The sequence below is a fragment of the Meleagris gallopavo genome, chromosome 15 (assembly GCF_000146605.3).
Source record: "Meleagris gallopavo isolate NT-WF06-2002-E0010 breed Aviagen turkey brand Nicholas breeding stock chromosome 15, Turkey_5.1, whole genome shotgun sequence".
NCBI lineage: Eukaryota > Metazoa > Chordata > Aves > Galliformes > Phasianidae > Meleagris > Meleagris gallopavo.
In genome coordinates, this window is record NC_015025.2 from 13446327 (window position 1) to 13458324 (window position 11998).

At 54.4% G+C, this 11998-nt stretch overlaps 1 protein-coding gene across 1 annotated transcript; it reads right to left on the minus strand.

Annotated features, from left to right (window-relative positions):
• Positions 1 to 6: 6 nt before the first annotated feature.
• LOC100547338 (proton-coupled amino acid transporter 1) lies at positions 7 to 11144 on the minus strand. Its single transcript, XM_003210396.4, has 10 exons — positions 10846 to 11144; positions 10513 to 10603; positions 10154 to 10242; positions 9839 to 9934; positions 9069 to 9153; positions 8008 to 8226; positions 7766 to 7864; positions 6282 to 6448; positions 3397 to 3566; positions 7 to 1066 (listed from the first exon to the last, which is right to left on the minus strand). Exons 1-10 carry the CDS (start codon positions 11112 to 11114, stop codon positions 801 to 803), a joined length of 1551 nt encoding a protein of 516 aa, XP_003210444.2. The 5' UTR covers positions 11115 to 11144; the 3' UTR covers positions 7 to 800.
• Positions 11145 to 11998: the final 854 nt, after the last annotated feature.

Here is an 11998-nt window from a genome sequence, read left to right on the forward strand (position 1 = left end):
AAAGCAGCAGAAAGGCAAAGTGTGGCAAGGCCAGAGTCTGTGCCCTCAGCATGCACCTGCCCCAGTACCAGCAGCAGGAGGAGAGAGAGCAGTTCAACGGGCTGCCTCCTGCTGGGAGCTGCCACCGGGGCCAGGAGGGAAAACAACATGATCAGTGTTCTTATTGGGGTGTGACATTCAGTGGAGGACTGCAGATGCAGCCAGAGCGCAGCAAACAAGGCGCTGTGTTTCTGCAGAGCGTGGGCTCTGCACACCTGAATTTCTAATGCCAAAAACCATGTGAGGAGTATGTGTACAGGGAGAAAAAAAAAAAAAAAGAAACAAATAGAACCTTCCATGGCAGCCCTCTCTGCACGAAAGAGCTGGAAACCAGAGCACAGCAGGACCTGCACCAGCAGTGCTCACCCAGCGCTGCTCTGCATCCCCGAGGGCCGGGGCGAGGAAGCAGCTCTGCACCTCCAACCTGAGCTGAGGTTTCTTTGTTGCTGTAAAATAAAGTGCTGAGGGGAGGGGAGAAGGGGGAAAAATAAAAACAAAAACAACAACAAACTGGCACGGAGAAGAGCAGTCCCAGAGTGATGGGAGTGGGGGAAATACGGGAAGGATTAAAAAAAATAAAATAAACATTAAAAAATAAAGTCTACATCCCCAGGATCCCCCCTCCCCAAAGTAACTATGTACAGGAGTGTGGAGGGGAAGAGTGCTGTGCCACTCCACACCCCTCGCAGCCCAAACCCACCACGTTCTGCAGGAGGAGAAGGCTGAGCACCCGTCTGTGTGCCACCACCCAGCAGGGACCGTCACTGCCCCGAGGTGCTGGTGCCATTGATGACAGCAGCAGGAGTAGCCAGCTCCACCAGCGCCTCGTAGGTGCCCACCACGAAGCCAACGAAGCCGAAGAGGCTGATGAGCACGTCCTTGGCAATGAGCAGGGGGTGCATGCCCTCTGTGTAGTAGGTGGCGATCTCCAGAAGCGGGGGGAAGATGAGAGCCAGCGCGCTGCTGCTGACCGAGCCCACCAGCGAGATGACGATGTCCAGGCGGGGGATGAGGATGGCCAGCACGCCTGGGGGGAGAGAGGGCAATGGGGTGGTCAGGAGCTCATAGAATCACAGAATCGTTTGAGTTGGAAGGGACCATTAAAGGCCATCTGGAAAAGTTGTCTCTGCAAGTGACAGTCCAACTCCCCTGCACCAAACAGGGACACCCACAGCTCCATCAGGTGTTCAGAGTCCCCCCAGCCTGGCCTTGGGTGTCTGTAGGGATGGGGCACCACCACCTCTTTGGGCAACCCGTGCCAGTGCTTCACTACTCTTATCATTAAAATCTCCCTAAAGCCTTCTCTTCTCAGCCTGTCCTCTAGGGGAGGTGTTCCATCCCTCAGATCACTTCGTGGTCCTCCTCTGGAGGAAATCCAGCATATCCATGTCTCTCCTATACTGAGGACTCCACGTCTGGACACATTACTCCAAGAGCTGGACCCTGCTCTGAGCTAGGAGCTGTTGAAGCAAAGCTGTCCCATGCCACTGCTCACAAGTTGACCCTGCAACTTTCTCTGAGCTTTGAACAGAAAGCTGCGTGCTTCCAGCAACAGCCCCCCAAGCAATTAAGGCTTTTCACTGAGCTAATGAATATATATGCTGCTGCAGAGGGCTGGGCAGTGCCCCAGCAGAAGGGTGCTGCTCACAGAAGCATCCCCAGCTCCATCTCCCCTGCACCCCCCAGGTCTCTGCCTCACACCTGGGGAGCTGTAAAACCTCAGAGCCCACAAAAAGAGGAGGCGTGGGGAAAAGCCCACCATGAATGAATGTGTGTGGTTGGTAAGCAGTCAGAGCCCCTCTGCCCCCAGAGCACAACCCGGGGGGAACATTTGCAGCAAAGGAAAATCCCCCAGGAGCCTCCTTTCAGCTTCCAATGAGTGGCTGCAAACTCTGCAGCATTCGTGCTCCAAGAGCACCCGCAGCACCAGGCTTTGGGCAGCACATCCACAGCCCACCCCCACAGCGCTCTGTGGGCTCCCAGCAAACAGAATGAACCCCCTCCTTCCCCTAAAACAGAGCTCAAGTGCCAGCTGCAGCCCTCTGCCTCCGGGGGAACGGCCGTGCTTTCCGCAGGGATTCGTTCCAAGGGGGTTTTAAGGGCGCTGGGTTTGAAGTCTGAGCTTGAAAGACACCCATACACCAAATTGCATCCTCTCTTTGGAAGCCAAAGCCACGATGTTCTGTGGCCACATGCTCATGCCATGAATATTTATGCAGCCCCCCGATTGCTTTTATCCTTGCCAACAGCAATTTCTTATATGAAAAGATAAGGGGAGGAGGTACAAAGGCACCAGTGTCCTTCCAACACCCTGTTGATTTTCCACCCCAAAGCAGTGGGCACGAGTGCTGCTGTCAGCCTTGTTCCCAGTCTGAGCTTCTCCAGCACCAGAACCCAATGGGATCTCAGCTCTGTGGGGCAGGAGGGACAGGGCCCAAGATCAAAAGTTCCTGAATCTCTGCCACATGAGGGTGGAAAATGGCAGAACAGACACTGAGAGGTCTTTCTCCTCTCGTTTTGAGGAAATGAAAGGCAGCAAGATCAAAGCTTCCTCTTCTCACACACTGAGCAATAATGGGATAGGGAAGTGACTTTGGCTGCAGAGCAGACATGGACACACAGCTCCTGGCCATGATGCAGCCAAGCCCAAACCAGAGCTATTGAGACACAGGATCAGGTCTGTAATGCTCAGCTCTGATGCACTGGCAGCACCACGCCATGCAGGAACGCTGTGCTTCGGGGGGACGATGCCTGGAAGCTCAGTGAAGCATCTCAGCTGTGCTGAGAACAGCCAAGACTTAGTTTACAGGAATCAAAGCCAGCCAAAAATCAGACACTCCTGTGCTTCACTGAACTGACGCCCCTTAAGCTTCTACAAACTTGCTTTTCTCAGCTCAGATTTTTCCCTTTAAGCAGGCAGATAGGCCAAACCTCATTCCCAACTGCTAACATCATGAGTTCGACCAAACTTCAAACTCCTGGGAGCAGCAGCACATAACAAATGACTTCTACAGCAAGCATCAGGCTGTACCTTAGTGCAGAACTGGGACACATCACAGCCCCCCAAGAGGTCTCTGAGCTCCTACAGCCACTAAAAGCCACCTGAAAAAGCCTTCCAAGCCCTCAACTCCAAGCTGGAGGAGCAGAGGGTGCCCCCAGGTCTTGCTGTTCTAGCCAGCACATGGCTTTAGGGTGAGAAGAGCTCACTCTTGCTGCATCTACACCCTTCCAAAGCTCCAACGGGGGCTACCTAAGCACCAGATCATCCCAAATTTGATGGGACTTGATGGCTCCTCCAAATTCAGTGGGACTCAGACAGCGGGACAAAGGCTCTGGGACAGGCTGCTTTCTACTCACAGGTGATGCCGACCAGGACCACCCGCAGCAGCAGGTTGACCAGCCAGCCCCAGCGCTCCGGCACACGAGCAACCAGTGGTGGGATGATGATCTCAGCGGGGACGTAGAACTGCACAGCATAGGTGAAGAAAATCCCAAAGGAGAAAAGCAGCTTGACAGCTTGGTACAGCCTGCAAATGAGAAGGAGAGACCAGTGAGATGTGTTCCTGTGCCAATCCAGGAGTTGGATCCAATGGTCCTTATGGAGCCCTTCCAATCTGGGAGATACTACAATTCCAAATCCATAAAGCACAGCAGGAGCACTCTGCCTACAAGGACTTCTGTATCTCAGCTCTTTTCCTTCCGGCACATTAAGAGCTAATGCATTCAACCCACCGAGACACCTCTTGTGCAAGAGACAGCAAGGAGATAGCACAACATCCAAGCCATTGCAACATGCCCACACCTAATTAGAGGCTCCAGCTTTTTGTAAGGAGCAGCAGGTCAACAGTGGGGCCAGCAGCCTCCCAAGTGCTGCTTCCCCTTGGGAAATCTCCTGGGCACAGATGCAAAGGGCTGTTTCAAAATAAAAGCAAATCATACAGAGTGGTGTTCTGCTCCTACCTCCTCCCAAGGGCAAGGGGATATCTGTTATGTCCCTGGCCTGGGGGCTGGAGCCCAACATGCTCCTTGACACGAGGCACCCATCTGCATTTCTAGACACGTATGCCAGCACTGCACAAAGCAATGCATCCTGCAGGGTCAGCACTGCCCATAGAGGGGTGCAGGCTCTGGCTGCCTGACCAGGTCAAGGTCTGCAGTGACACAAGGTGACCACACACACAGGCAACACCCAGATACCCAAGCATTAGGAAACACCCCTCTGTGGAAAAACCACAGAGATGGGCAGCAGCATCGATACTGCCCACAGCCTGCAGTGCTTGCTCTCAGCCCACGACCTGGAGCTGTGTCCATCACCCACCCCAGAGGTGGTGATCAGCTTGAGCTTCACTGAGAACACTCCACTACTGGGTTGAACAAAGGGAAATAGCTCCTTTTTTCCTGTTTACAACCAGGTGGATTTTATCTTCTGGGAGGACATAGAGAAGACAAAGATAGGCTCTACTTGGGGAAACAGAAATCAGAGAGGCAGCAGAGCTGCGTCCAGAAGGGTCAGTCAGCACCAGGACAAGGGCACAGGGAGGCTGGAAGTCTCCATCCTTATTGACACTCAACATTTAAGCTGGCTCTGCTTTGAGCAGGTGGTTGGACCCAACCATCTCACTATCCTCTCTCCAAACCACATTACCCAGCGATTCTGCAGCCAACAAAGGGCAAAGCTATCAGCAGAGTCCAGAGGGCAGTGCTCAGCCGAGCACATTGTGCTCCCAAGCCCAGGTGCACGGTAGCCTTGAGCTACCTATCCTATGCTCCTCATCTCCTACTGCTTGATTAAGGGAACATCATAAAGCAATTAAGAGCTCGAAGGCAATCTATGTTTAAGAGATGTTATTAAAATAAAATTTAAAAAAAGGTTCAGATTAAGGCTGGGTCTCAGCTGTGCACTGGTCGGGTGAGGACAAAAAGGGCAGTTTGAATACCAAGAAGAGGAAGAGCTCAAGAACCAGTTCTGACCAACAGAAAACCCAAGGCCACATGGACACAGAAATCCTCCTTTGGCCATAAGTTTGGTCACGGCACACCTCCAATGGGCTGCACGCAGCCAACATCTGCCCCTCCTTCCCATTCAGGATGGCACCTTTCAGGGTGAAGCAACTCTAGAGGCTGTAAGGAGCTGTATTTCAGGAGGCTGTGGTCAGCCCTGGGCACCGACACTACTCGCTTGAGGAAGCTGTGGTTACAGAGCAATGAGGCTGAAAAGCCCTGAGTCACCCTCTATCTCAACGATTCCAGTACACGTTCACTAAATGTGCTCCCGAAGACCTCCAGGCAATGGCTGCTGTGAGGGAAGGGTGCAGCATCCTCTGCTCAGACCTCACCTGTACCCACACTGATACATCTCTCACCGCAAGCCTTTCTGACCTTTCTGCAACTTCTGTCTCGTGCCATTGAAGAGAAAACCTGCTGGCAAAGCACTTGTTCCCAAAGCAAACCTTCACCCATCACCTCCTGGGCAACACATATCTGGGAATAAGTCCTCGAGACTTCAGCCTGAGTTTCCCAGCCTCTGTCCCAGTTATTTGCCTTTCACAAGACAGATAACGCATTTCCAAGTTCAGTGTTTACAGCTCACATCAGGTGTTCTGCCAGGAAGAAACATGCACTGACACTGAAGCATTCCACGCTGAGTCACTGCAGACACAGCACTCCTGTCCTGTGCTGCTGGGCTTCCCCGTGCCCTGCTGCCAAAGGGCCACGCTGCTCTGCCCTGCCTGACAGCCCTGCTCTGCCCACCCCCAACCAGAAAGTGGAGATGCTCCTAGAAACACAGATGTGAGGTAGGACCTTCCTGTAGCCTGAGTCACTTCATCCTCTTCTAAAGGGAATGTGTTCCTTCGGAGCAGACACAGCTGAGGCTGCCAGCACTATGGGTCAGCTGTGAGTAGGGGCTGGCAGTGTGACCCAGCACCATGCACAGCCACAGACCCCATCTGGAAGGGCTCCCAGCCCATGGGGTGACCACATCAGCCTCCCAAACTCAAAATCCTGAGTCCTGCCCAACATTCGAATGCTAAGAGCCTCCACACCTTTCATCCCAAAGGTAGAGGAGCTGCTTGCGTTTCTCCTCCAGGATAAGTACAGAGCAGTGCAACAAGTGCAGCACGCAACCACCTAATCCCAAGGGAAAAATCTAAAAGGATGTGGGTGACAGTTCCTCCAGGTGGTTCTGTCCCCCTCCAGGCTCACCTGGACAAGTAAGGACAACATCCCTGGGCAGCACTCACCAGCAGTTGGGCAGGTTGAGTGTTATGCTGGCCTGGATGGCAGCCCCGAAGCGCAGATAGCCCAGCACACCCAGGCTGATGTACAGGATGGTAACAATTGTCATCCCCACATAGAGGATCAGAGGGAACTGCCGTGGGTTCTTCATCTTGTTTTCCAAAGGTAGCACCTGTGAAAGGAGCAGGAGGAAGAGGAGAATGGAACAGGGGGTCCTCCCCATTCCTCTGCATTCCCAGCCCTGTGGGGCAGCCATGGGGCTGAGGGCTGCCCTTTGCAATCAGGGCCGTGCACAGCGCCCAGGGCCACGCAAGAAATCTGGAGACCCCACCAGCTGCTGCCCCAGAGATGTGAATCCTCTGCTCCCAGCCCAGTGGGACAATGCCTTACAGTTATTGCTCACAGCACAGAGTGAAAAGGCTGAAACCCTTCTTCCTCTCCCTGCAAGTATGTTTGCAATCTGCCCATACAGGTAAGGCAATAAAAAAAGGGGGTTAAAAAAAAAAGAAGCAGGGACAACCCCCTGCCATTATACTACTATTTGCTTCAACTATTTCAGCAACTTTTTTTTTTATTTTATTTTATTATGGGTGGTGGGCATTTCAAGGAAAGAGATAGGGACATAGCTGCTGATGTAGCAGAATCAGAATAGGTTTTATGTGCTGCTCCACCTCCCAGCTGTGCATGTGTGTGTGTGTGCGTGCCATGCTCCAGCACGAGCCCTCTATCCTGGGCACAGCACTCTGCAAATGCCCCTCCTGCAGGGAGCTGGCATGCTGCAACCCCATGTTTACACTGCTATCTCATATTATGAGATAAAAACACTTTTTCCTCCTTTGAAGGGAGCTCCGGAAACAACCCACAGCATCTCAGTGTGCCATTATGCTTCCCACCCACCCCGCCTCCTTCCCAGCTCCTCTGTTTACAGCACATGCAGCCAACCCGCTCCTTTTATCTTTTTGTTGCCCTCTTTCCTTTTTTATGTTTTAATAAAAATTATAAAGAAATAAAAAGAGTTTTCCTACTTATATACATTAACTATATGGTGTGTACTTTATGTGCAGCCCGAGACAACTCGCTCAGTGCGGCGCAGACCAGCCAGAGGTGGGATGCATGCATTTACAGCCTCATACACAAGGCACATGCCAAGCTGGCACTGTGTGGACTGGGGCTGTGTGGCTGAAGGCAGGTGATGCCAGCAGAGAGGGAAATGGATCATATGTTGCTGTGCTATGCTTTTGCCCCCAGACTCTGGCTCCAATCACGGAGCCTAAGGCTTTGTGAAGCTCCTGGAGAGCCCAGCTCACAGCACCCACCTGAGGTTTGGAGCACACGCAAAGAAGTTTGACCCAGGAGACAGCCTGGAGCCAACAGCATCACCCAGAAGCTGGGCTGCAACCTGAAAAATCCATCTGCAAATACAGCTGCAGTGCAAAGCAGGTGCTGACTGCAAGCCCGAGCGGGGGCTGAGCCACACACCAGGACTTACCACCCCGATGCCTTCGAAAGCAAAGATGGCCGTGCCAAAAAACAGAGGGTAGGTCTTCCAGGCTGCAGCAAGAGGCAGGGTGCTGGGATCGGGGATGTCCTGGAAAACAGCCCACATGCAGTCAGAGCACTGCTCATCCCCACAGCTCCTTCCCCATGGGGCAGAGGGAAAGCTCACTACACAACATCGCCACCCCAACTCCACCACCAAGCTCTGCCAACACACAGAACGTCACAACGTACCCTGACAATGTACTGGTAGATCACAACAAGGCTGATGAGCATGGCCACGTTGGCCAGCATGGAAAAGATGGACAGGATCTTGAGATTCTGGATGAATGACAACAGCACCACAAAAGGCAGCAGGGATAGCATGTAGAGTCGGGAGTCCATGGTGGGTGTGAGGGTCACCGTCCTGTTGGACTGGCAGTCAGTGGTGGTGCTGTTGGCAGAGGATACAACCTGGGAAAGCACAGGAATGCCTGATGAATCCCATGGTGATGGATGCTGGAAGTCCACCCCAGGCCAGGCAGACTAACTCTGCTTTTCCTGATAGAAGTCATTTATGCTTCCCTTAGGCTCTTTCACCCCATAGGCAATCTGAGCCGTGTTCTCAGCTCCACAGAAGGCTCTGCCCCAGGAATTGGGTGGCTGAGCCTCTCCAGAGCACAGGCGTGCTGCCCACCGCCCATTGCTGACTGCAGCGCACCCAGCCCCACGTAAAGAGGCAAAGGGCACAGCTATGGTGGGAGGAACCTGACTGTGGCTGTAGAAGCACACAGGGGGAGTGATGATCAGCATCATCTGCAAAACACTGAGGCATGCAGGGGCTGTGAACGGGGAAGGATGTACTGGCAGCTTCCTGCAGCACAGGAGCCAGGCAGGTTCAGGGTTTCTGTTTATTTTCTTCCAATGCTTGGCAGAAGGAAACTCTTCCAACGCAACCTATAATTAAGCTCCAGGACCACAGGATGAGGCAAAAAAACGGAATGCAAACAAGACCGAGAGAGGTTCATGCCATGCCATTGTGCACTGCTGTCCATGCGGAGTATCGATAAGGCAATTAGCGAGCTGGGCAGCACATCAGAAGCACAGTGTTTCCTCTGTGACCCCATTCCTGCATCCCCTCCCAGGAAGGAGCCTCTGCTCCTCTTGGCCAATACAGGCAGCTCCAAGCCATCCTCACAAAATTGCAGGGCATCTCAGAACTGCTCAGGTATAGGATTTGTGCATTCCAAAGCAGCACCCACCACAGAAACCAGAACTTTGTTGAGGGAAGGGCTGGGACACAGCGGGAGCCTCACCTGCCTCAGATTGTCAGCCAGAAAGACAAAGTACACACAGCAGAAACCCAGCTGAGTGAGGATCAAGAAGAGTCCCACCACACGCCTAGGAAAGGAAAAAGGCACTCAGTAAAGGGGCCATTCAGAAATAGGGGCACGCCTGGGTGAGCTCAAACTCAGCTGCAACGCTACATTCCTCAAAGGCTGGGATGTGCAGGTCACTTCTCTTCCATGCTTGGAAAAGCGAACGTACCCCCAACCAGCCCCACAGACCTTGGGCTTCCCCATCCCCACTCCCATCCCTCAGTGGGATCAGCACCAGCCAACACTGCCACATGCATTATTCCCTCACTTTTAATCAGACTCACGGAATCATTAAGGATGGAACAGACACCTAAGATCCCCAATTCCAACCCCAGCCCACCCCCACCGTGCCCATAATTACATCCTCAGCGCCACATCTCTGTGGTTCTCAAACACCTCCAGGGATGGTGACCCTCCCACCTCCCTGGGCAGCAGTGCCACTGCATCACTGCTCTTTCTGAGAAATGGTTCCTAAACTGCAGCCTAAACCTCCCCTGGCACAATGTGAGACCATTATCTCCCATCCTCCCAACACTGCAGATGCTTCTCCCACCCTTTCAGTACTATTCTGAAGTAAGAGCACATCCCTTAAGACTCGCCTGTGTAAGTGAAAGATCCCAGCGTTACCCTCTTATTTTCCTGGTGCTGTTTGCCAGCACTGCCCCTACATCAGCTATAGCCAAGCCCTGCCCTGGGGGCAGCAGTACCTTCCCCATATGGCGTGTGTCCTCAGGCAGGCAACGGGTGTTGACTCCAGCCCATACATCACAGTCCCCCCGTAGTCCAAAAACTGCTTCTGAAACCTGTCCAGAATGGGAAGAGAGAAGAAAGGGATGTCACCTCAGTTCCACCTGCTGGCTCCCATGGTGGCACTCATGGGTAGACAGCTGGTGACAAAGTCCCAAAAACAACTCCTGGCTGAGACTTCACGTGGGCAGCCTGCTGCTGGGAGGCTCCAGGGAAATCTCAGGAGCCAGAGGGAAGGATGGAAGAGCTGTGGGAGGACAGGTGCTGCTCCTTACCTGTAGCAGAAGTGGTGGGCACATTTCACCAGGATGCTCATGCAGTGCACAGCCACAACACCCATCACCAGGAGGCTCAGAGGACCCAGCTGCAGAAAAGAGAGGGGAGAATAATCCACAGGAAGTCCCAGATACGTGAGGAACAAGCATGTTGTGTCAGTTAGGATGTAACAAAACACCAATATGAATTGTTCTTCAAACTATCTTGTGCATTGCTATTACAAAGGTAACAAAGGAAGCATAGGTTGAATAAAAGAAAAAGGTTTTCTGGTCTATTTAATCCTTTCTATTTCCATGCAGAGCACACAGCATGGGAAGCACGCAGCAATCCCATAGCCAAAAGGTGAGGAGCTGCTTACCAGGATGCCGGCATTCTTCAGAGCCAGGGGCAGCCCCAGCAGCCCGGTGCCAATGTTCCCCTTCAGGAGATGGATCAGGGTCTGGTACCACCTGAAAGACAAAAGGCGAAGGGATCATAGAATCACAGCCCCAGCTCTCAGCCCATCCTTGCAGGATTTTTGGGATCTTCCTCTGGACACACTCCAACAGGACCACATCTCTCCTGCACCGAGAGCTCCGTATCTGGATGCAACACTCCAGGGGAGGTCCCACCAGCACAGAGGGGCAGGATCACCTCCCTTACCTTGCTGGATGCAGCCCCCAACTCTCCTCCACCCCAAGTGCACACTCACGTGGTCCCGTTGCTCTCCCCAAAGCGCTGGTAGGACTCGGGCCGTGTGAAGCCATTGATGCCCGCAGGCGGGCTGCCCTCCGGGGTCACATCAGTAGAGCTGTAGTCATTGTAGTCCTCGCTGCACAGCCGTCGAGTGGACATGGCCCCTGAGGATGGAGCAGCATCAGCAGGGACATCCGGCCCTGTGGGAACACCGGGCTCCATGGGGACACGGGGCTCCATGGGGACAGCTGGCTCTGCCGCCCCGGGCTCTTTGACATCAGCCATGGCAGGAGGAACCGACTGCTGGTAGTGCAGCTGGCAGCGCAGCTGGCATTTATAGGGCAGCGTGCCCGCCCCGGCTGCCAGCCACGTGGCCCCAGGTCAAAAGTCCCAAGCACTTTACCCTGGGCTGCTGCCCCCGTTGGGCACTCCCACGGACTGTCCCTTTGCAGACACCTACAAGGAAATGGCCCACATCCTGCACCGCGGGTGTGCTTCCATAGCCCCAGTCCTCCTGACCTTCCCCTGCACAATTTCACTTCTCCCACTCCCTCCTTCAGCCCCCACCCGGCTTCCAAAGGACACTCCGGGACACGGGGACCCGTTTGTCCCCAGGCCAAAGGGGGCAGCAAGCAGCGAGCACCCCTCGGTGCCACCACCCCGAGGGTCCCCAGAGGGCAGCACGGCGCAGAGCCCATCACCACCGCAAACCCAACCACGCCGCTCTCAGCGCTGCGACCCAACATCGCCGCTCCACGCGGGGCCGGAGCAGCGTGCGGCAACCGGCCCACGGAGCAGCACCGCCAGGCTCAGGGCAACCCGGCAACGCCATAAATCACAGCGCGGCCACGTCACGGTGCCCAGGGCCAGCCGGGCGATGCGAGCAGGTGAGGATTGCGGCCGGAGTTTACACAGGGAGCTGTTCGTCATCGGCGACGGGCAAGCAGCGACGCGGGAGGGGCCGCCCGTCCCAGATAACCAACCTCGTCCCGTGCAGCCCGTGCGTTCCCGTTCCCGTTCCCCGCTCCCCAGCCAGCCCGGCTGCTCTCAGCGGGGACGCTCGGGCATCGCCCAGCAGCGCGCCGCTTTCACGCGTGTTTCTGCTCCACGCGCAGCGGAGATCACCAGCCAGAGGCAGCTCACAGCTGGCCTCACCCGCAGGCCGCTTC

Excerpts from the sequence above, each read along its gene's own strand:
- LOC100547338 (XM_003210396.4), bottom strand. The coding sequence starts at position 11,114 with ATGGCTGATGTCAAAGAGCCCGGGGCGGCAGAGCCAGCTGTCCCCATG. Across the intron at positions 6,449-7,765 it reads CTTTCGAAGGCATCGGGGTG|GTGCTACCTTTGGAAAACAA; the intron begins GTAAGTCCTGGT and ends CTCCTTTCACAG. Across the intron at positions 1,067-3,396 it reads GGTCCTGGTCGGCATCACCT|GCGTGCTGGCCATCCTCATC; the intron begins GTGAGTAGAAAG and ends CTCTCCCCCCAG.